General features: G+C 39.5%; 1 protein-coding gene across 2 annotated transcripts; it reads left to right on the top strand.

Annotated features, from left to right (window-relative positions):
* The first annotated feature begins 23177 nt into the window (after positions 1–23177).
* Positions 23178–24713, top strand: LOC149836705 (zinc-finger homeodomain protein 2-like). Of its 2 annotated transcripts, none has more exons than XM_090005533.1 (2): positions 23178–23967; positions 24379–24514. In XM_090005533.1, exons 1-2 carry the CDS (start codon positions 23286–23288, stop codon positions 24411–24413), a joined length of 717 nt encoding a protein of 238 aa, XP_089861659.1. In that variant the 5' UTR covers positions 23178–23285; the 3' UTR covers positions 24414–24514. The 2 variants fall into 2 exon arrangements, with proteins under 2 accessions (XP_089861659.1, XP_089861660.1); XM_090005534.1 differs by having other exon boundaries at positions 23179–23967; positions 24513–24713.
* Positions 24714–25584: the final 871 nt, after the last annotated feature.

A 25584-nucleotide genomic window follows, 5' to 3' on the forward strand; every position in this document is an offset into this window, starting at 1 on the left:
AGATGAGATTTTGTGAATTGAAGGTGAGTACCCTATTTAAGCAACTTCGAATTTCTGCTTGTTACCGATGTTTGTTTAAAGTATAAAATTGTTGTCTTATTTAATTGAAAAATAATCTTTTTTATTGTTTTTTTTTTGCACAAAAAAGTATGTGTTTTGCCATATGACCTGCTCCTTCGTTCTTCAGCTTTAGAAGTCATGGTAGTTAATTGATCCTCCTGGAGTGGACGAGTGTTTTTTGAATTTCATGTGATTGCCACATAAGCTTAGGGGTGTCAACGGGCCTGGTTGACCCTTACCCGACCCGAACCAAACCTGTTAGAATCCGGGTATGGTGATAAATTAATAAGAAGACCCGATTAAGATCCAGGTGCGGACCCAAAGGTCTGATTAATTCATAGACCGGGGTATAGTTTGTGAAAATTTATGCCAGACCTGGACTTGGCCTGAGTTTCGATTAAGACCCGCAATTTTTCAATGTAAAAATGATAAAAAAATGTGGTTTTACCGGGTTTGGTTATCAATGTAAAACTTTTTATACCAGACGGTTGGCGCTGTTATGGTCAAGTTCAAATAAAATATGTTTTATTTCCTCCTGTCATACCTTTTTCCAGGGATTCATTGTCTTTCTGCTTGACCCTTGGGCTTCTCTCTCCAAGCAACGTGAGTAATGTTCAAGGTCGGTCGATTTTTGGATTAGGTTGCTGAAATGCTTTATTGCTTCTGCCTTGATTTCATCTTGAGAGTTCTAGAGAGACCCGTTCTCCAAAATGAGGATGGTGATCTTATTCCTTTTGAACTGGAAGTAGAGGAAGGTTGTATTACGATCCCCCTCGTCCAACCATTGGCATCTCAATTTTTGTTTTCACGTGGATTCCTCTAAACCCTTGGGCCATTGAAGTTCATCTCTAAGGTGTAGTTCCTTTTCAATTATTTTCAAATTGCCCTCTTCTATGAGGGATTGACACTCACCCGAAGATGTTAAATTGGATTGGATCCTGCCTGAAATTGAACCTACATTCTTCTTAGCCCATTGGGTCAGATTCCTTTTTTGTTATTTTCAGCTTGGTTGTTAATTAGGACGAACATCGCGCATCCTTGAACTTCTGTCATCCAACTCTCTCTGATGATGGCTTCGCCATTTTCCATTACTAGACCAGTAGTTGAAAATTTTGAAGGATGGGGATGGATGAAACTCTCAAATTGAATTGAGAACCAGCCCATTGTGGTCTAACACTGCCTTCGGTATCATATTTCTAACAATGTTAGGAAATTGTTGGATCCATGCTTCATTGAACAGACAGCAGTCAAGACGGAAGGTGAGGCCTTTTTGTTGTCAATGCATTAGAGATCTGAATCTCCATCAGTCCATATATTTCTATCATGTTGTTGAAATCCCCGCTGTCTGCATGCCCCATCCTGGAACCCACCCTCTCAGCGATAGAACGGGTGGTGTTCCAGTGTCTCTTGGGTGGTGAATCAGCTGTCTCCAAAGGTCTCTACGTACAGCAGTATCGTTGCAGCCATACACCCCGGAGACCACCACCACCACCACCACCACCACCTCCCCCTGGTTTTCTACGATGATGGACATAATCTGGGCAAAGGTGAAACCTAACTCTACTTTCACCGCACTCTCATTCCACAACCAAACTATTCTGCTACTCTCAGAAGAGTCAAAATTACCATGGATACCGTATCCAGGAAATTCCTAACACACCTGGTCCAATTTCTCTCTAGTTATTTTAGTTTCCGAGAGAAACATTACATCAAATCTCAGACGTGGCATTGTATCTAAGATGTGTCAGCGGGCCCACCGACGGCCCTTAATGTTCCATGTTGCCACTTTCATTGGGGGCTGGTGTTCTTCAGTAGTTGGGGGTTGATCGTATCAGATCAGGGTCATTGGGGGTTGATCCAATCCATTTTCCATACGAAACTGGTAGTTGGGAAAACCACGGTTGGGGCAATCGTGGTTGACACCTAGAGGCGGTTTCCGTTGGATTCCAGCCCCCTGTTCTATGGTTTTACCGAGAGAGAGAGAGAGAGAGAGAGAGAGAGAGAGAGAGGGAGGGTTGGGGGACCAATTTTTTATGATCACAAAGACATGTGACACGTGATGCGGGTTGGACTTGTAAGTTCAATTTTTTTTTTCAAAAATACGACAATAAGACAATTTTTAATCAATAAAATTTATTTTTTTGATATTTTAATGTTACTTTTTTTTCATTTTATTGAAATAAAACAATATATTCATACATGTCAGTGTCCATATCCACGTGTCAGAGCATGTTACTATGAACACTCTACCAAAATGACATGTCCCTATGACATAGAACTTGTTGCCTTCCGCTTAGGTAGTGTTGATAAAAAAATTTAAAACTTCAATCACAAAAATTCTCTTTCAAAAGATGTGGGGACGTTTGACCATCCTTCACCAAAGAGAAGGTAAAGCCTAAACACACATTTTGATTCCGTAGCACAACTCACACAGTAGATTATGCAAATAAACAAACAAAAAAAAACATGTAAGTATCTGTTCTAAACTAATAAATTTAATTAGATAAATAATAAAAAAAAGGAAGTAACTGCACCTTATTCGGACCAGGGGTCCGTTTTTAAGCTTTAGAGTTCTTTTCTCCGTTTGGCAGCACTTCCTCAAGAAAGTGAAGGCTTTTTACAGTTGTTCTGGCAGAACCTCCACGAAAGTGAGGAAGATCGAAGAGACAGGTGACAACGGTTTTGCGTTCGTTCTTCTCAGTGTCAATGCTCAGACATCTTCCCCTTCTCCCCTTGATCATAAGGGTGTGCCTTTATTTGTACATGAGACTTTTTGAGGTTGGATCTGGTCTAAATCGATTCGTACTTCTCTTGGATAAGAGATTGGGAGGAGTCCTTCATGTGAAAAAGTTTATCTGGGGTAATATTCTCTCAAAAATATACAAAAGTTGTTAAAGATGAGGCAAATGCGTCTCATTTTCTCGAACTGATAGGACGACTAAGCTAATTTATCTGTTCAGAGATGGACAACTAAACAAGTTTGGCCGTCATCTAGAGACAAGATAAGCCAAATATTGAATAAACTGAGATAGTCGTCCAGTGTCAGACCGCTAAACTGAGATAACCATCTAGAGTCAGACCTCTAAACTGAGATAGTCGTCTAGGGTCGGACCACTAAACTAAGATAGTTGTCTAGGGTCAAACTGCTAAACTAAGATAGACGTACAGAGTTAGACCGTTAAACTCAGATAGCCGTACGGGGTCAGACCGCTAAACTGAGATAGATGTCCACTTTTGGATCATTAAACTAAGATAGCCATCCACTGTCAGACCGCTAAACTGAGATAATCGTCCATTATCGTATCCTCTAAGTTTTCTCGTGCGGTCCCCTTTGTGAACTCTAGGGAAAATTGAGTGTCTATGTATGCTCTTTTTTTTTTCATTAATTAATGTGATTCGGTTTATGACAAAGAAGTGAACACTCAAGGTTTGAAACACTAGGTTGTTGGAATTGAATTCAGTTCTGTTGAACAAGGTCGGACTAGTGTCCAAAGGAGAACTGGATTGCCAAGACTGTGATTGGTCTCAACGAAGGAAGTTGGTGCCAGCATTCAAAAGGGGGAGTTGGACTACTGAGATCGTTATGGGTCTCACCGAGTGAGGTTGGATCAATCCAAGGATAACTGGATTGCCAAGACTATTTGGTGTTCTTTCCGTGCGAGGTTGATGCGAGTGGAGGGGCAACTGAATGCCAAGACCATTTGGTGGTCTTGTCGAGCGATGTCGGTGCCAGTACCAGAAAGATTTTGTTTACTGTAAAGAGAGAAAATATTGGTCTTTAGGCAAGGATAGTACAAGAGAAATGTGACCCCCTTTTATGGCTTTTAGGTCTATTTTTATTTTTTGATGTCTTTTCATGATTTTCTTTTTGAGAATTTGTGAGGGCGAGTGTTAGAAATACTATACCTCTTGTGGGTTAATGGATAGGGTGGAGATGCTCCAGTAAGTTGATCAATTGATGATTTTTTGCCCCAGTGAGGGGAGTCAGGTATACTCTAGTAAGGTAGCACCGAACCAAGCTTTCTAGATATTCTTCAGACTGAGGATCCCTATGGCTAGACTCTTCTGTGCATTGTGATGCATGCAATGATATGCAATAAGACTCATGCATTTGTGATATAGTGGATAGCCTATGACAACTACAAATGATTGATCATATAAGGACATAGAGTTTTATAAGATTCCTACACTTTAGACATTTCTCCTCTCAGGTTGGTATAAGGTAGCGACACTCGAATTTATCAGGATTTTTCTCCTTTAATTTTGCCTTGGTTTCAAGAGACTAGTTATAAGAATGCGAGATTAAGTCGCAAACATTTTTGCTAGGTTCAAAGGTTCTCACTAAGGCTTGAACTTTAAAGGACTAGAGTTTGGGTGAGAATATGTTCAAGTACGAATTCTGCTCCTAGGTAAGTTTCTTTCTACCCTCGGATTTTATCCCGTAAGAGGTTTATTTCTTACTTATTTCTTCCCTAGAACCGAGATTCGGCAATCATGGGTTTTATGACTACTCAATTCAAGAGGGATGCCCCTATCTATCCAACCTTTGTCTCTAAGAACACTTGACCGAAGTCTGCCTCCTTATCATAAGTTCTAGAGGAAAGTATTGGCTTTTTTTATAGTACACACTTGTTTTTAATCCCTGCCCCGAACTCCATTTCATGATTGGAGCCTGCTACCACGCCATGGTCCAAGGGGTAAGTATTAGCTTAAATGCACTGTATTTTTTTGTGCATGCTTTTTAATGTTTCCCTACTGAGATAGAAGGAAAGACCTCTCTGGAGGCCGACCTATGAGTAGATCAGCATCAAAGGTATTCATAACCTTACTCTTTCCCTAGAGAGTTGGTCACCTAAGTAAGCTTTCAAAGACTTTACATTTATGCATTGACAATAATTTTGTGCCCCTATTATTCATCTTTATAGACTCATGAGCTAAAATGATTGGATTAAAATCAATTAGCCTCACTGTGTCACTTCCTTATCTTCTCTTAAGAATTTAATGTCCTATGTGATAGACTCTCATATGCAAGGATATACTGGAGGGAATGATCATTTTGATGAGAGCTAGATCCGTTTTGAGAGAAGATCTCTGACCTTTAATGATTAATGCAATGATATGCTTAGCATTATGATGGGGTTCTATCATCTTTTTATGACTATTAAAGTCAAGGTGAACTCTACTACCAAGACCATTGTGGGTCTTGCCGAATGAGGTTGGGCTAGTATTCAAGACAAATGGAATGTGGAGACTATTAGGGTCTTGTCGAACGAGGTCAGACCAGTGTCCAGAGGTAAACTAAGTTTTCAAGACCGTCTGGGTCTCGTTGAATGAGGTTGAGCTGGTTTGGGATTAGATGTCAAGATGCTTGGTTGCTAGAGGTTCTTTCTTATCTGAGAGGTTTAAACTTTTGATGACTTTGCAATACCCTATCTCTGGGTTGTGGATAGGTTCAGACTCCTTTGACTTGTCCAGACATGATTTTTTCATAAAGACATCATTGAAAAATGGTTTGACAAAAGCTTTCTTAGTCTTGTCAACATGAATAATATGCAACTAAGATGATGGCTTAGACTCTGAGAGAAGAAAATATTTTTGGATTTTCTTGGCTTTTGGATTTTTGAAATATTTTATTTTTTTAGATTTTAAGATTTTTTGAATTTTTTTATTTTTTTGGTTTTTTAAAATACTATTTTACACAATTCAGGATTTTGAAGGCTTACCTAGGACCATGGGATGATGATCCATGCAAGATGTCTTTTTTCCTCTATACCATCACGGTTCTGCCCTGACTTATAGTCACCTTTTTCTGGGCATACCGACCTTTTTTAGAAGCGGAGGAAGACTACTTGACTTCTGTGAATCGAGACCGAGTTGATGCAAAGAAAGTGCCAACTATGTATTCTCTGAAGCAACAAAAGTCTCTATTGAGTTGATGATGGTTGACTCCTTTCTGAAGTGAATCCTTAAGACCCATGAGAGCTTTTCCTTTTTACCCCTTTTCTGTTCAGGTCCTTTGTAGCCTAGACCTTGGGTCCCTTGCCTTTGGCACTGCTAGGAGAGGCTCTTTTATGTCTTGCTGGCTTTTTTTCAGTCTCCGAAAAAGTTGGTACCCTATGTGCAAGGCAAATTTTCATCCATTACCATATTTTTGCACATGCAAGTATAAGGGGTGACTCTTGAGGCGAGAATCATCTATCCTCCCTCTGTGCTTGAAGTCCTATGGCCTTTTAGTGGGGTCCACAATTGATGCTTGGCCCGTACTGAACGATGCCTCATTCATCACTAAGCTTAGGAATGAGGTCACCTTCTTTCTACTGGATTTAGGTTGATAAGTGATCTGATGAGGCATTAAAGGCTATACTCTATTTAGGACTTCCAACTGATAGGTCTTTCCTTAATGTGTGGTTTGACTCACATCATTTTTTCGCCGACTCTTCTTAAGATAAAATATAGGAAGAATATCCACTTTTGTGCCAGTGACTCTGTGATAGGACACTGGAGGATGAACCCTAGTGCAATTATTGTCTGAAGGGTCCAAACAAATTTCACTTATCTCAAGGGACTATCATGATATTTCTTGGTTCTTTCCTAGAATCTGCCTTCATTGTACTCTCACCCCTCCTTAGTAACACATTTGTGGAGTTACATGCAATTACTGAGGACTAACATTGCATATGAGGACCCAGGGAATACAAATCACTAAGTTGGCAGGTGACCTTTGCTTTATAGCTTTTTCTGGGAGTCAATTCTTCGTTCGTTCACAAGCCTGAACTTCCTCTTTTGAATTATGATTTGGAATGGGTTCTTGAAAAATGCCCAGGTCATTATTGCTCTGGTTCTGTAGTTCCTCATCAACCAATAACTCACCACTATCAATATTGTCCTAAATGATGTGCTTGAAGACAACACTCTTTAGTGTCATGCCCCACCGCCCTGTGAAACTGACAATACTTAGATGAATGCTTATCCTTCATCTCCGGAGGGGGGGGGGGGGGTGATATTTCAGGCAATTTAATTAGATCATCCTGCAACAACAAATCCAGAACCTGTGATCGGGTTGGTTTGAACCTTGTGAACCTCCTATCCCTGGTCCACTTCGGATTTTCATCGTACCTACCTTCCTTCTCGTTCTATTTGTTTAGAGAACCTTTTTTGCTACATTCCCTCTGGCCCTGGTGGCCTTGTCTATGGTCTTGGTGACCCTACTTCTGGCCCTGTTTCTGACATTGTTTGAAAGATATTAACTTGGGCTTTAAACAAGTTTGATTTTTTATAGACATTGTTGTCCTTGTTGCTCTCTAGGAACTCATCATACACTCTCATTCTAATGCTTACCTTAAAGGTGGTAACCTTTTAGATGAGCTCGACATAAGTCTCCACCCGAGTCATGTTGATTAGGCTCCTTAGAGATTAAGAGAAATAATCCATTATTATGACCAGTGTGTAAGAGTCTGAGATCGACTCCTTTATCTTGCTCGCCATGAACCTTTATCAGTTTATAAATTCGTGGGCACCCTCCTCCTTCTGCTTGAGGTCATACAATTGGCTAATGGTGGGCAAGGCCTCCACATTAAAATAGAATCGCTCCATGAACATGTTGATAATTTGCATGAATTCTTGGATGTTCTGAAGATTTAGGGTGGCGAACCAGTCCAATGCCTCCCATTTCAGACTTCTAGAAAACTAGTTTATCAGCCTCCTGTCGTTATTTCAATATTTGGTCATGGTTCCCATAAATAGTGATAGGTGAGTTCTCGGATCACCTTTCTCTCCAAATTTCAAAAACTTAGGAGATGCTTCACTATCTTCATCATCATATCCTTCAGGTAAGAAGTCTTTCATAGAATACTCCCTTCGGTCCATATCCACATATCTCATTCTGGTGCTGGGATTCTTGACCATGTCATCAAGGGATTTGATTTTTCTATCTGACTCTAAGGATCTAATGTGGACCGGATGGGTCATTCGGTGTCAGTGGGTTCTCTTCTCTCAGTCGGACACTTGAGATTTGCCTCAATATTCTTGTTCCTGGGTATCTCTGTTTCTTTCCTCTTTTCATGCCTCTTGAGCCCATTGGTACCCTTTTTTTTCTTGCAATTCTTTTATCTTTCTCTTCGTTTTTTTATAAATGTGATGTTTCATTTGTGCCAGCTCATCTCATTCCTTAATGAGGGATCTGACCCGAAAAGTTCTATAGACTCGTCTCCTAACTGACTCGTTTGTGCTAAAGCTATCCTTCTCGTAATCCGTTGGAAGAATGTTACGAGGAACTTAAGAGTACCGTCGAGAGCTGAACTCTAGTTGTACTGGACCATTTCCTTTTCTCCGAACATTTGCAACCTCTTTGGGGATATCGGTATGAGTCTCTTCATCCAATTCCACATCAAAAGCGACATTCAACACCATAGGATGTAGCATCCTGAAAGCGGGTTTAAACATGTGAGATGACATCCTGTAAGTGAGATTTTTCAGAGGCAGTTCCTCAAGAATGAATAGGGGATTCATCTTCTTGGTCCAAGATCGGGTATTCATGATACCCCAAACAAGTGATTCAGAGGGGCTCAACCAAGTAAAGAGAGATTTTCAAAATTGAAGGGTATCCTAGGTCTCCTCGAAAAGCAATCCACTGATCTATGAGGTTTCTTTGGGTTGTAGGATAGGAGTCCTCTTTCGGATCCAATACCTAATGTACTCAAGCTAACAACTTAAGAGTATTAAAATAAACATTATGGCTTCGAATGGTACTGCCACCAATATACCCAATCTAACAACTTAAATGTACGGGTGGGGGTATCCGAAGATCCAAATTGTAAGACAAGGTGAGTTGAAAATTTCAAACAAAAAGAGGGCTTTAATCTTAAAAGAGAGATAATAGAAAAAAAACACAGGAAGCATACAATTGAAAAAAAAAGGTTTTTATACAATATTCTAAAATTGTTAGAGGTTATGTTTTTCTAATTTCTAAATATCATGCAATTTCTTCAAAAATGGTATCTAAAAATGTGATAAAATCCTAAACCTAATATTTATGCATGAAACTAATTCAAAAAAGCCTATATTCAGAATAAAAGAAAACAGTGAAATCAAGGTTCAAGATAACGGGTTGCAGACGGCCAAACTGAGTCGGATGACCAAACATAGCTGGATGATTAAAACAGAAAAATGCCTTAGATGACCAAAGAGTGAAGGGATGCAGGGTCTGGATGACCCACTTTGCAGAAAACTTGCAGGGCATGAACGACCAAGTCTGCAATGAGGTCGTAGGGCCAAGACAACCAAGTTTGTGAGAAGAAGCTATAGGACTTAAACGACTAATCTGCAAGAAACTTGCAGGGCCTGAACGACCAAGTCTGCAATGAGATCTCAGGGCCAAGATGACCAAGTCTACAAAAAGGATCTACAAGACCTAGACGGCTAATCTACAGAAACAGAAAATGGGAGAAAGGAAGATTCTACATGAATGACTAAATCTGTTAGCAACAAAGTCTAGCTGGACAACCAAACCTTTCAGGAACAGAGTCTGGCTAAATGACCAAACCTGTCAAGGACAATAGAGTAGACGATGAGCATGCAATATACCAATAGGACGTCAAACGGCCAAGTCTGCAAAAAAAGCAAGATGGATGGCTAAACTTAATTTAGCCATCCAACAAAGTAGAAAATATTATAGAAAATAAGAAAAATGCAGAAATGCAGACATGAAGACATGTCCTAGGACTGTCCAAGCTGTGAAAAAAACAAGATGGACAACTAAACCAGTTTAACCATACAAGCAGAACAACAATATTTTTAAGAGTAGAAAAAATGCAGGAATGTAGACCAGCCCTCAAAATGCCTAGTCTACGAAAAAATAAGATGGATGACTAAACCAATTTAGCCATCTAAACAAAACAATAATATTTTTAATAGTAAAAATACAGAAATGCAGGAAGGCCCTCAAAATGCCTAGTCTGCAAAAAAAATAAGATGGATGGCTAAACCTGGTTTAGCCATCTAACAGAGTAAAAAAAATAGAGATTGAAATGCAGGTTTAGCTGTAAAATTTTAAAGAAAAACATCCCATTGTGATCACCAAAGTTGTTGATAAAAAATTTTGAGACTTTCCTTTTAAATCACAAAAATTTCTTTTTAAAAGATATGGAAACACCGTTCAAACTTTGTTTGTCCTTTGCCAAAAAGAAGGTAAAGTTAGAGCACACGTTTTGATTCCGTAGCGCAACTCACACAATAGATGCAAATACAAAAAAACATGTAAATATATGCTCTAAACTAATAAAATTAACTAAATAAATAAAATAAATAAATAAAATAAATAAATAAAAGGAAGGAAAGAGAGTAAACACACTTTTTTCAAACTCGAGGTCCGTTTTTAAGCTTTAGAGTTCTTTTCGTAGATTTGACAATACTTTTGCAGGAAAGTGAGGGTTTTATGTAGTTGTTCCGATAGAACTTCTGTACAAGTGAGGAAGATCGAAGAGGCAGGTGACAACAGTCTTGTGTTCATTCTTCTTAGTGTCAATGTTCAGACGTCTTCCTTTTCTCCCCTTGATCATAAGGGTGTACCCTTATTTGTACGTGTTCGGAATGAATTCGGATCTTGGGACTTTTCAGGTTTGGCTCTGGTCCAAATGGATTTGTGCTTCTCCTGGATAAGAGATTGGGAGGAATCTTTCTTGGAAGAAAGTTTATTCGGGGAAATATTCTCTCAAAAATATGCAAAAGTGATTGAAGATGAGGCAAATATGCATCATTTGCTTGAACTGATTGAATGACTAGACCGGTTTGTCTGCCCAGAGATGGACGGCTAAACAGGTTTGACCATCCTCTAGAGACATTATAAACCAAATATCAAATAAACTGAGATAGTCATCCAGTGTCAGACTGCTAAATTGAGATAGCTGTCCATGGTCGAACTGCTAACCTGAGATAGTCGTCTAGGGTCAAACCGCTAAACTGAAATAGTCGTCCAGGATCAGACGACTAAACTGAGATAATTATCCAGGATCAAACAACTAAACTGAGTTGAGCCGCTAAACTGAGATAGTCGTACAAGGTCAGGCCACTAAACTTGAGATAGCCGTACAAGATCAGACCGCTAAACTGAAATAGTCGAGCACTGTCGGACCACTAAATTGAGATAGTCATCTAGTGTTAGACTGCTAAACTGAGATAGTCGTTAATTGTCGGACTGCTAAACTGAGATAGCCGTCCAACGGATCCTGTGGGTTTTCTCGTGTTGTCCTCTTTGTAAACTCCAACTTGCAGCTTGATTTTTCAAAAGATATTAGTATTTTGAGTATCTTAGAAAAATTGGGTGTCTATAGGTAGTAAAACCCAAGCAAATGCACTACCTCGCAAAGGGCATCCATTGGCATGCCACCCGTATCATGTTAGAGGGAGTGAATCCAACGAAAGATTGGGCTTCTCTGTCCTCTCAAGAACTGCTCTAAACAATGGGTGACCTGGGGGCAGAGAGAGAGAGAGAGAGAGAGAGAGAGAGAGAGAGAGAGAGAGAGAGAGAGAGAGAGAGAAGTAAGAATTGATTGGCCAACTCAAACAAAGCGACACAGCCAAAATGAAGCCAACACGTCTATCACGTAGGGTTGATCGAACATAAACCCTCCATATTAGCTTAGCATAATTCAAATGATTGAAACAAGCAAAACACCCTCAAATATTATATATCAACCTAGCTTTAGCATATTTAAAGGGCACCATTTTCCTTAAAAGCTTCATCGGCTTTTAGGTATGCTCTAAATATCTTGCATGTCTAACTTCACATATGAAAGTTCCGCCATTATTTATTGGAGAATGTACACTAGACTAAGAGGTTTTGATGATGTACAAGTAGAATTTCCAGTAGCTTAGAAAAATGCTCATTCATAAATGTAAACAGTAATTTGATTATGATAAGAAAAGCAACAATCTTCACACACAAGAAATTCACGATCATGGGATGTTGAAATCGTGAACAACAGCATGTAGGTCCCAGATCCAAAACAGTAGTATCAAGGCCATTTGCTACTATCTTTGAGAAATGACCTGGTCTAGCCCAACCATTCAACCGTTCATGTGTGAAATCAAAATCATTTCTCCTTCCGACAATACACAAACTGGTAGAAAGAAAAAAAACTTTGATTAAAGAACAACACAGCATATTGTTTGTAAAGAATGTTGTTGATCTTTCTCCTTACAGGGTTAACTTCATTTATTTTCTTCATTGCACCTACAAATTAATAAAAGGATTCCATTCAGAGTTTGGAACACACAGCATGACATATATAGCAAGCTTTTCCACAGACCATCCCAAAGATGAATTGCTCAAAAAGATGGAAAAAATACAATCCAACACACACACACTCACACACACACACACACACACACACACACACACACACACACACACACACACACACCAAACAAACGAACAGGAGATCATGTCACCGACATCCATATAATTTTAAATTTTACTTTGATGGACTCATGCAATTCGTTTACAATATATATTTAAGAATTAGGGAGAAAATATGCTGCAGCTTACAAGAAAACCTGAAACCACACCAGAGCATTACCAAAATACCAACCTTCTGGGCTCCCTTGGCCAATTAAGGGAGCCTTACGACCTGTTTCTTCTAAAGCATCTGTCAAGAGACCTAACAGCAACAGAGCCAAACACCCTTACAACTTGGTTTGTCAAGTCTGCATCAACTCTTTTGACACCTGCCAACGAAATGAATGATTATTAAGTTGTAAAGTAATATGTATTGAAGAGAATGAACGAAAAACAAAACATAGAGAAGAGATTTGAGTATACTTTAAGTGCAAAAAATGACTAGAAGAACCATACCATCAAGTGTGCAATTTGTTCTTGACAGCTGAAACACAATCGTCGCACTTCATATCAACCATGAATTCTGTCTGAGGAAAAAAGAAGAATATCAGTTCACCAATTTTCTTTACAGAACATCTTCAAATAAGGGAGGGAGCGGGGAGAGAAGCTTCCAGGAAAAATATTTTTAATAAAATTAATAAATAAACCATGAAATGGCTTCAACTAGCGTAGCACCTTTCAGCTGACGACTGAACAATGAGGCCAACCATGATCCAATTAGGATAGGAGAACCAAGAGTTAATATCCCGGGTTCCAAATACAAATACCAACATGCACATTTTACCTAAATCTCCTTCATTTATTGATGTGATCTTTTTGCAGGCTTTTTCACATGTTAGTGGGAATCTCAGGCGATCAAGCACTCTTCTTGAGAGCTTGTTAGTTAACCATTTCAGAAGAACCTGAATTAGACACCAGTTACAGATGATAGACAGCAACCAAATCCAAAAATGAAAGAAAAATGCAATGGAGAGAGAGAGAGAGAGAGAGAGAGAGAGAGAGAGAGAGAGAGAGAGAGAGAGAGAGCTGAATGCATAATAAGAGTTGCAATGTGTTTGAAGTTTATCATCAGAGACCATAATATATCATAAAATGAACTCCAATCTGAGGCAAGCTAGATTTCCCCTCAATATATACCCAAAGAATGTAGGTTCAAGATTATTATAAAAACATGTGTTAATACTTAAGATTTTTTTAGAAGATGATCTCATCAATTCTTTTTATTTTTAGATATAGATTCACTTTAAGAAAAAAAATATAAAAATCTAACTTATAGCATTTAAATGTACTTTTGATTTGGTATTCTCAGAAACATCCATTTTAACAGATTAATATTAGTAGAGCCACTACTAGTCTGTCAATCAATCATCTCTAGAGAAACATATCTTCGCACTTATCTCAAAAGGAAAACAAACGGATGTTTATAAACCATGTTTTACACAAACCATGTTGTAAGGCATCAATAAAAGAGAAAGCAAACCAATGTCCAAATGGAAAATGCAGGGAAAGAAAAACAGAGGACCAAATGGATGGCTAGTGGGGTCGAAATTTAAGTGTCGATGAACCTGACGAGCGAGTTTTTGGTAGGCGCTCTTGATTTCCTATAGGAAGGCATCTCTGACGAGGTTGAGCATCGCGTAGTATTCCGAAGAAGCTGAGGAAGCGGAGTCATAACGTGAAGCCCTAACAGAGAAGCGGCGGGAGCGACTCGTTCGGAGACGCAGCCAATGGAACGATAGAGATGAAGTTGGTTCAAACTGAGAAACACGCAGCAACACACTACAGAATAGTAACTTAATAATGAAAGAGATAAATACTAATTAAAAACACTTCTTAGTATAAGAAAAAAACTTAGGTAAAAACACAAGGTGAGAAACTACAACTCGTACGGGCCACAAAACCCACTATTTATAGATAAAAAACTTATAACTGATTCTTCCTAATTAATAGGCACTACCCCATTATTCCTATTACTAATGCATGACTCCAGTAACTCACAAACTTATTCCTTATGTTTTGGAACCACATAGACACAACATGGATTCTCAACGGTCTCACACACCCACTAACCCATGACCTATGGTTACCCATTAGTAACCTCTCTTTTGCATCATACACTATCACTTCCCCTTGATGCAAAACTCGATACACCTAAAGTGGATCTGAATTTCACAAACTTTGAATAACAAAGTGCTTTTGTAAATCCATCTGCAATTTGGTCATTCGTAGAGCAATATTTCATTGCTATAGCTCCATCGACAACAACTTGTCTCATAAAATGACGATGCAACTCAATATGCTTAGTTAGCCCATGGAACACAGGATTCTTTGTCATGGCAATGATTGCTTGGTTATCACAATAGGGTTCCGTTGAATTTGCCTGTTCTTGATGCAAGTTTGCCAAAATTCTTCTTATCCAAATAGCTTGACATACAGTTGGATTCACAACAACATACTTTGCTTCTGAGGATGAAAGTGCCACTATTGCTTGCTTCTTTGACATCCATGACACGACTCCTGATTTGAGATTAAAGATGAATCCACTTGTGTTTTTCTTGTCATCTACAAAACCAGCCCAATCACTGTCAGAAAACCAGTAAATTTGAAATAATAAATTGTTTGGTACTAAATCCCATAATTAGTTGTTGCTTGAACATAACGAAGGATCCGCTTTGCCACTCCAAGATGATGTATCATGGGACACTGCATAAACCTTGAGATTAGGCCGACTGGAAACACAATATCTGGACGTATCTGTGTAAGATACATTAGCCGTCCAACTAAACTTCTATGCAACCGTTCATCAGCCTTCATAGTACCATCGTGTATCGATAATTTCTCATTAGTATTCATGGGAGTGGAACATGGATTGCACGTCACCATATTAAATTTCTTAAGTAAGTCTAAAGCATACTTTTCTTGAGAAATAAAAATACCTTCAACACTTTGTTGGACTTGAAGTCCAAGAAAATAATGTAACAACACTAGATCTGACATTTCAAATTCTTGCATCATGCTCACCTTAAATTCTTCAGAAAGTGTACTTGACGAGCTTGTATAAATTATGTCATCTACATAAACATAGACTATAAGAAATTCAGTACCTGTTCCTTTTACATACAAAGTGTGGTCACTCTCACTTCTATGAAATCCTCTTTGCATTAGGTATGAGTCCAATCTCCCGTACCAGGCTCGTAGTGCCTATTTAAGGCCATAAAGCGCCTTTTCCAACCTGTACACCTTCTCTTTCTTCCCTTTAACAACAAATTCCTGTGGCTGGAAAACATAGACCTCTTCTTCCAAGAACCCATTAAAAAATGCGGAATTTACATAAAATTGAAACATTGACCATTTCATATGAGCTGCTAATGCCAAAATAATTCTAACAGTTTCAAAACGTGCAACAGAAGAAAACATTTCTGAAAAGTCTACTCCAAATTCTTGAGCATACCCCTTAACGACTAACCTTGCCTTGTATTTTTGCACGCTCCTATCAACATTATATTTAACCTTGTAAACCCATTTTACACCAATAACATTTTGACCTGTGGGTAAATCTACAAGTTTCGAGGTATCATTTTTTTTCAATGGCTACCATTTCTTCTTCCATTGATCTTACCCATTCTTGTTTCCTACTAGAATTCTCATAGCACATAGGTTCTTCAACCATCAGGGCAAATGTACAAGATTCATAAATTTCTTTTATGGATCTTACCTTTCTAGGCAGTGAGTCTGTGTCCTCAGTATCACCGTTGTCTTGAGACATACTTGTTGAGGCTTCCAATGTCTTATCAGGCATGAGGGAAACATTTTCCATCTTTGACCTATCTGCATCTTGATTCCAATTCCAAGAGCTTAATTCATCAAAAATAACATCACGATGAATAATTAAACTCTTAGTTGTTGGATTATACTATCGATACCCCTTTGTTTTGTCACTATAACCAACAAAAATGTATTTCTCACTTTTCTTATCCATTTTGTTACGATCACTATAATCGATCAAGGAATAAGACACACAACCAAAAATTCTTAAGTTACTTACATTTGGCTTTCACTGCCACCACGCCTCATATGGAGTCATGTTACGCATAACCTTTGTTGGAGATATATTGAGTAAGTATATTGCTGTGTTCACTGCTTCAGCCCAAAATTCGTTCGGGAGTCATTTTTTACTTAACATACTCCTGGCCATTTTCACAATTGTACGGTTTTTCCGCTCAGCTACACCATTTTGCTCTGTTATTTTCCTTACTGTTAGCTGCCTGCGAATTCCATTCTTCTTGCAAAAATCTTCAAACTCATTAGACAAAAATTCTTTCCCTCTATCTATACGTAGACACTTTATGACATGCTCACTATCCTTTTCTGCAAAGGCTTTGAACTCCTGAAATTTTTTAAATGCTTCTGATTTTTAAGAGAGAAAAAACACCCAACTCATGCGAGTAAAATTATCAGTAAGCAATAAAAAATATCTACTATTATTTTAAGGATGGAGTGTTCATAGGTCGACAAAGGTCTGCATGAACTAACTCAAGAGGCTCTCTGGCTCTCTATGCCTTTCCGATGGGAAACGACAAATGATGTTGCTTCCCATATACACACCTTCACAAACTTCCTCACAACATGTTACACTAGGCAACCCCAAAACCATATTTTTGGTTAGTATTTTCAGCCCATTATAGTGTAAATGTCCATACCGTAAGTGCCAAAAATGTGAAGGCTCATCCTCTTTGCCAATCAAGGCAACATCATTCACACGTGTAAATTTAAGAGGGAACATCCTATTAGGTGCCATCTTGACTCTTATGAGAGGTTCACCGTCTATTTTCCTTTTTCTAATTTCACATACTCCATCATAAAAGTTAAGTGCATAACCATTCTCAATTAATTATCCAATACTCAATAAATTGTATGATAAACTAGGTATATAGTAAACATCATGAATCACCTTTTTATTACCTGATTTAACATCAACTTCAATAGTTTTCTTGCCTTCACTTTGCACCTGTTTGTTGTTTCCAAGCCAAACATTCATTCTCATAGATTCATTAATATTGTGAAAAAGTTTTTTCAACTTGACATGTGGTTACTACAACCACTATCTAGAAACCACATATTATTAACCTTGGGTTCCAATTGAGCAAGAAAAAGGTTACCTTGTTCTTGTTCTTCAGCGACATTGACCTATTTCTTTGTTTTCTTCCAACATCTTGCTTCCACATGCCCGTACTTCTTGCAATAATAGCATTGTTTGTCTTTATAACTCAGCCTTTGATTGCTTCCATTGTGCTGACCCAATTAAAATTTTTCATGACCACGACCACGACCACGACCACGACCATGATATCCTCCTCTACCTCTTCCTCTTCCTGCATATTTATTCTCTAAGGTACCATCGTTACTCGCTTGCTTCTTGGAAATTTCTACCTTGGCCTGAAATGCATGTTCAATACTTTTCTCGGTTGACCTGTTTAACCTAGCCTCATGTGCCAAAAGAGACCCCATCAATTTGTTAATAGAATAATCACTCATGTCTTTGGATTCCTTTATAGCTGTGACGACATGATCAAACTTTGGTGGCATACTTTGTAGGATTTTTTCTACTACCTTTTTATCATCAATTATTTCTTCGAATGTTCTCATTTGATTTACAGTAGTAGACATTCTAGAAAAAAAATCTTGCACGGACTCATTTTCTTTCATTAGCAGGGTCTCAAAATCTCTATGAAGTGATTGGAGTTTTACAATAGTTACCTTACTATCTCCATGTTAGGATTCCTTCAAAACAATCCATGCTTCATTCGACTTGGTGGCTGCCGCAATTCGAGGCAAAATACTTCCAGTTACCGCTTGCTGCAAAACGAGAAAAGCTTTGGCATCCTTTTTGCGCAACTCCTTTACTTCATTTGCTACCTTTTCTGTTGCTTTTGAACTTTGTGTCTCTACAAAACCATTTTTAACTAGATCCTAAAGATCTTGAGAGATGAAAAATGTCTTCATCTTAATACTCTATAAAATTTATAGTTTTCTCCATTAAAAATGGGTACCAATGCATGTGAAAGATTTATAGAGTTCAGATTTGTACCGTTAGACATCATGAATTACACCACGTAATTGCAAACCAACTTGAAGATCTGGATTCGACAACGATCTTTGCAATGTTCAAACACGTCCAGCTCAATCGAACCTAATGCTTTGATACCAAACTGTTGGTTCAAACCGAGAAACACACAACAATACGCTACATAATAGTAACTTAATAATGAAAGAGGTAAATACTAAAAACACTTCTTAGTATAAGATAAAAACTTAGGTAAAAACACAAGGTGAGAAAGTACAACTCATACAGGCCACAAAACCCACTATTTATAGATAAAAAACTTATAACCGATTATTCCTAATTAATAGGCACTACCCTATTATTCCTATTACTAATGCACGACTCTAGTAACTCACAAAACTTATTTCTTACGTTTTGGAACCACACAGACACAACGTGGATTCTCAACCGTCTCACGCACCCACTAACCCATGACCTGTGGTTACCCATTTGTAACCTCTCTTTTGCATCATACACTATCAGAGGATGCATGAGACAGTAAAAAGGACGAAGAGAGAGAGAGAGAGAGAGAGAGAGAGAGAGAGAGAGAGAGAGAGAGAGAGAGAGAGAGAGAGAGATGATAATCCATAAAAGCAAAACCCCAAAGAAGGAGACAAAAATATTGGGCGGAGAGGGTACTCACATGTCCTCGTAGACTGGCGTGGCCGCCCTCGCCGATCTTGGGGCCGAGGAAGAGGAGGTTTGAATCGATGAGCCACCGCTAGTCGATCATGAAATCGTCATGGCCGAGCTGCGGGCATTATCGTCTCTGTGCATCATCACCATTCATCTCCCCCCGTGATCGTTATCCACAGAGCAGACAAATTCTTCTACACTGCATTTGCTCATCCTTCTTTCTTCTTCCTTTTTTCCTCATTTCTACTTCTGATTTCTACCGCCGAGAGCACCTCCGATGTCTACCACCTGCACAAAATATCGATCTACAGGAATCATCAAGAAGAAGAAAAAGAAAGCACCTCTGATCACCGATTGTTTGCGCCGATGTATTCCTTCTGAGGAGAGAGAAAAATGGCACAACCCCAAACTGGTTAGGGTTTGGGGAAAATGAGAGGGAAGAAAAGGGCAATACACGAGAGGGAGTAAAGCGGGTTTCCTTGCCACTAAAAATTTATGGCCTTCACTGGCGGCGACTAAAGAGTTTTTTTACCGACGCAATCCTAAACTGCGCCAATGAAACTTTACCATTTATTTTCTCTGTCGCACATGTAAGCTGTGCCAGAAAAAACTCCCTAAACTGACATAATTTTCAGTTGGGTCAGTGAAACATCAGTAAGACCTTGTCCATCAGTAAATCGCGTGTTTCTACTGGGGCAGTGCAGGAAGTGCGTCAGTAAAGCCCATTTCTCCTGTAGTGTGGGTCTTTAGCGGCGGCGAACGTCTAATAATAAGGGCATCCACCATTACGTGTCTCTCTCTCTATATATCAAGTCATGTGATTCAAAATTTTGCTAAAAGTGCCAATGAATTCAAGGGAACAAGTGTGAAATGTTATCAACATACGATGACTTGCAACCCGGCCTGACCTGGTCCAAATTAAGCCCACCGGCCCAATGTGTTTTGTACTAAGTCTGAGCCCGACCCGATTGGCCAAAAGATCGAGCTTGACTAGGCCTGTCCCATCAACGACCAAGCCCGTCCACTCACCATGAGAGAGAGAGAGGGGGGGGGGGGGGAGAGAGAATACATGCAGAAACAAAATACTTTTAAGGGAAAGGAAGGCTTGCAGGTAAGGGAATACTTTGTCCCCCTCCTTTTGCAGAAAGTGGCCAGGGGCAAACAAAATTAGTGGAATAAATACAAGGGAGAAGGCTACACTTTTATTTCATGCCGTGCAGCTTTATTTGGTTCAGCGTGGAGGATGCCCTGTTCCTTCTTTTTTCTTTGGGATTAAACACAAACACACACACACTCTCTCTCTCAAGGGCCTTACCATCAACACCATTATCATCATAACAAGCACATGGCGAATCCGTATAGTTGCTTATGATCTATGTCACAGGGACACACTATTTTGACCTTTCATCTTTGTTCACACGACCAGACCCATTGACACAATACTGATGCCTGCAGATATTATTTTAATCATTTTAATAGTTTTAAAGTTTTTTAATGATATTCAAAAAATATATTTTAAACATTAAAATGTTTAAGATAGATTTCAAATGATAAAAAACTAAACATTAAAAATTCCATGCCCATTTATTCTATTTTTCAAAAAAAAAAATCGACTTGCAAGTCAAACTCGTGTCAGGTGTCAGGTTGTACCTGTGTCTTTGTGATAGCTACCAGAAACAGAAAAATTTGCAAGAATTAATGCCAACAATCCTATTTTTAGCACCATTCACAATGATATTCATAAAGGTGCACATGTTTTGGGAGGAATGTCTTCATTTTGAGGGCAATCGGGCTTATGTGGGGCCGTTGGTTCATGTGGGCAGGCCCAACTGCAGTCTTGTTTCCACAAACCTCTGAGAAATGGGGCATCAAATATCTGTTGAGAAGGGAACCAACCATTTTGGTAGCAACCAGCCAAATCTCCACCGTCCATTTTGATCATAGGGGTGGGGTTCTGAAACATGTCCCAACCTGACACGAGTCAAATGCATGGTATATCTATGTTTCTGATTTCCACTAAAAAATGAAATAAATTAATAAAAGTTAATTTGTTGTATTATATACTCTCTCTCTTTGGTTTCACTTAATTTGTCTAGGACAAAAATGAGTATGCTAAGAACGCATTCAAATTTTTTTTTTTTGAAGGCCATAATTGCATGAACATGTTCATGCATGCTTTGATGAGCCCAATGTCCCTCTAAGAGATGACATGAGATCTCCCATATCAATATTTCTTGAATTAAGGCATCATTTTGTCAGCCAATCTTCAGAACCAATAATGCTGAACTAAGGTAGGATCATGGAGGACCGCATCCCCATGTTAAGAAAGTGATATCATGGACCACAGGTGACAGATCAAAGTTCATTTTATGGAAAGTGGGCTCATCCAATCAACATGAGCATGGTGCTCTAGCAATCATGGTTCCTTTCAGGATGATTAAAAAGAGAAGTGAAAAATCAAAGTCAGTATCGGTATCGTATGGGTAGAAAATTGATACACATCACCCCTGAATCGGCTATTTTTAATAAATGTAAAAAAAACAAACTAAAAGTTATTGTTTTTAATATTTTTTAAATATTGTTTTAATAGTTCTAACAAGTGTCATGTTCTGATTGGCACATAATATTTTTATTTTTATTTTTTGGTCAATGCAGAACGATTCACTTGAGTATCTGTATCTGGCTGATACAGATGAATCGTTGGCAAAACGATTCATAGCCGATACCGATACTGACAACATAGAATCAAACCATCCATTGAAGTGAACCAAATCCAGGGGATCATTTTCATTAAAGAGAAAAAGGGGTGGGAGGGCATAGATTTCAGAACCAGGAGGCACATGTGAAGGGCGTTTTCAGCGTAACCATTATGGAGAATTTTGGTTGAGAGAGAGAGAGAGTTGCAGTCTCAGCCCGTGCTTTCCTTTTCCAACACTTCTCAGGGCACATAGCTTGCAAGTTGCACCAAACCAAGCACGTGCCTACCACTCGTGTGACGTAGAGTGCGGTAAACGTAAGCTCCAGTTCGTGTCCGAGACAGAGAGAGAGTTGCAGGTGCAGCGCACGAGTTTGATGACGTGGCATCACATGGGGCCGGACTCGGCTGTTGGTCAGGTCACGTCAGCACCGCTCCCCGAGAAACGAAATGCCATGCGTACGAACATGTCCACGTCACTCTCGTGCCACTCGGACGGGGGGTCACATGAGTCCCCCACTTCTCTCTCTCTCTCTCATCATCATCATCATCTAGATAGTAATGGTATTATTAAAAGTTCGTGGTCTAAATGACAAATCCCACCGTCTCACGTAACCTCTCGTAAGCCATTCAACTTTCTCTTTCTTATTATATGCAAATAGAATACTAACATCACACAAAACTAGCTTGTTCAAAGTCAAACATGACTGACATGTACCAGTTTAACCGATGAAAAACCTCAATTAAGTGGATCTGGGTTTTCCACCTACCCCATTTCTGCTCACAATCATAATGAAATCACGCACTGCGAAACCAACCATCCCTTTTATATTATCACATGATCATAAGCATACATTTCATTTATCATGATGACATAAATGCTGAGGTGAAAGAAACAGAGGCGGGGGACCCTGCCTACGATTTTTTACCGTCTTCAACCATGGTTTTCGCCCCCCCATCTCTTCTTATGTTTTTTATCCCGATCTGCCAACGCGGTCAATTCACGCATTTAAGTCGGGACCCGACACATTTACTGTTTCTTTAACTGCCGGGGCCCACCGTGTAGTTTTTACTTTTCACCGAAACTCCCTCTGGTGAAAAAAATGCCCAACCTTCAGGGAGCAAGGTAAAACCCACCGGCTGTACCCGGTTGTCCTTCACACCCCCTCACCCCCCCCCCCAAAAAAACATTCACACACTCTCTCTCTCTCTCTCTCTCTCTCTCTCTCTCTCTCTCTATATATATATATATATATATATATATATATATATATATATATATATATATGGCCAAGCGGAGCCTTCTTATCCTCTCGCCGGAGAGTTCCCGGTGGTCATAAAGCTCTCGCAGTCTCTTCTTCTCTAATCCATCTCTCCGAGCACTATCTGTTACTCGTATGGACTTCGACGAGCAGGAGGAAGAAGGGGAGGTGACGCTGCCACCTCCGGTGCCGGTTTCCGGTAGCTACGAGCGGTCGCGGACGAAGATGATGGCGTTGTCCGCTGGAGAGTCGCCGGCCAGCAGGAAGCCGAGGTACAAGGAGTGCCAGAGGAACCACGCGGTCGGCATCGGAGGGCACGCCATCGATGGGTGCGGCGAGTTCATGCCCGCCGGAGAGGAGGGCACGCTCGACGCCCTCAAGTGCGCAGCGTGCAATTGCCACCGGAACTTCCACCGCCGGCACGGGGACGGCGACCACTTCCCGCAGTTCGCGCTCCCTTACTACCGAGGTGGAGCTCCGGCGCCGCCGGGAGGAGGTGGATACCTGCGGGCAGCACCACACCCTTTGTCTCACCACCCTCAGCCTCTCCACAACCACCAGGCGTTGGTTCTGCCGCACCGTGAGGACCAAGATGATGAGATTGAGAACTACCATGGTGGTGGTGGTGAGGTGGTGAAGAAAAGGTCCAGAACGAAGTTCACGCAGGAGCAGAAGGATAGGATGCTGGAGTTGGCGGAGAAGTTGGGGTGGAGGATACAGAAGCACGACGAGGCAGCGGTGCAACAGTTTTGCTTGGAGATGAATGTCAAGAGGCATGTGCTCAAGGTGTGGATGCATAATAACAAGCATACACTTGGTAAGAAACCTTCTTGATAGAGAGAGAAACTGAGAGAGAGTCATTGTATTTTTACTATTTAGAAGATGGTGGTAAGATCTACATGGTACTGTTGCTGTTGGTGTGTGTAATTAGACATTGGAATGACTGACGACTCCTTTTGTCTTTCCTTTCGCCCCCATATTGGAATTTGGGTTCTTTGAAAGCTTTGTATCTTCACTCTTCAGAGAGGGAGAGAGAGAGATGAAATGACATTTGGATTTAGGGTTTCTGGTTTAGGGTTTTAGGGGATTAAGGTCTTGACTCCTAAAGGGTGGTGGATATTGACTTCGGAAAAGATTGTGATCTGCTTTCTTAATTAATCATTTCTTTTTCTCATCTGGTTTTTGCTTTGCTTCTTCTTCTGCTGTGTTGGACTGGTTCATACCTCAGAATGTGGAGGAAACGTACTGCGTAGTTTCATGTAGCAGTTTTTTCACAAGTTTTTGCCTAGCATTTCACTTATGGGGTATGGCATAATTCCTCCTTTCGTGGACCATTTAAAGATGAATTTCAAAATTTTGCAGGCTCAAGTAGAAAGGAAGATGATGGGACATAGAAGCAAAAAAGAAATACGTGGTCATATATGTTTTCTCCATAGGTTTTTCTAGTGCTGTTCTTCGCTATAATGTGTGGCTTGCCAGTTAATTCCACCTTTGTAAGATGCTATACTACATAAAGAACGCTGACACATTGAATATTATAGGCATCCGATGCATCTTCAATTGCATATTTGCATTTCTGTGTTTAATTCCATGCTTTGATGAAATTTGGCTAACTTGATCTCATAACCATGCAGAAGTCTTAATCCCCAATCTTTGGACATTGTGTCATCACCTCTCTCTCTCTCTCTCTCTCTCTCTCTCTCTATATATATATATATATATATATATATATATATATATATATATATATATATATATATATATATATATATATATATATATATATATATATATCCCGAAAATGGCTTTGTCTCATACAAAACAGTATCCTTGTCAGATTCGGGAAGAATGTGTGTTTCCTTCTTGGCCGGTTTAAATTAATACAGCTGTTCAGGAGTTGGGAGATGGGAGCGCGGTTTTTTTTTTTAATTTATTTTTTAGTGCCACAATGTCACAGTGCAAAAATGTGCCGTTGCTACGATTCAGGAGTGATCTAGAATGCTAGGACAATCTGTCAAAGTACTCATGAGCAGTGTTGTGCTTTAGATTGACTAGCTAGGGGAGGACTGTTTCTCCATACTGCTTTCACACTGCGGAGAGGAGACCTTGGTTGATTTCTAGGTGACATTTTGCGTCTATTTTACTCCAATCGAAATCATTTCCTACTAATTTTGAGTAATATATTCAGGGACGAGTTTGAACATCGTGTCATTGTGTTCTTGGAAATGATAAACTGAAATTTCTTATGCCGACTTACCGAAGGCGGAAAAAAGAAAATAGTTCAATCGGTGAAGAATGTCCGATATATATATAGTCTTTGCCACTTTGGACGTTGAGAAATATACTTTCTTCGGTAGAATTTTGCATCATTACTATTTTTTTTTGTTCTATTTATTTTAGAATAAATTTTTGAGGAACACAAGCTTGAATTATC

Source organism: Nuphar pumila, chromosome 5 (assembly GCF_984573655.1).
Source record: "Nuphar pumila chromosome 5, dmNupPumi1.hap1.1, whole genome shotgun sequence".
Lineage (NCBI taxonomy): Eukaryota > Viridiplantae > Streptophyta > Magnoliopsida > Nymphaeales > Nymphaeaceae > Nuphar > Nuphar pumila.

Excerpts from the sequence above, each read along its gene's own strand:
- LOC149836705 (XM_090005533.1), top strand. The coding sequence starts at position 23,286 with ATGGACTTCGACGAGCAGGAGGAAGAAGGGGAGGTGACGCTGCCACCT. Across the intron at positions 23,968-24,378 it reads TAATAACAAGCATACACTTG|AATGTGGAGGAAACGTACTG; the intron begins GTAAGAAACCTT and ends TTCATACCTCAG.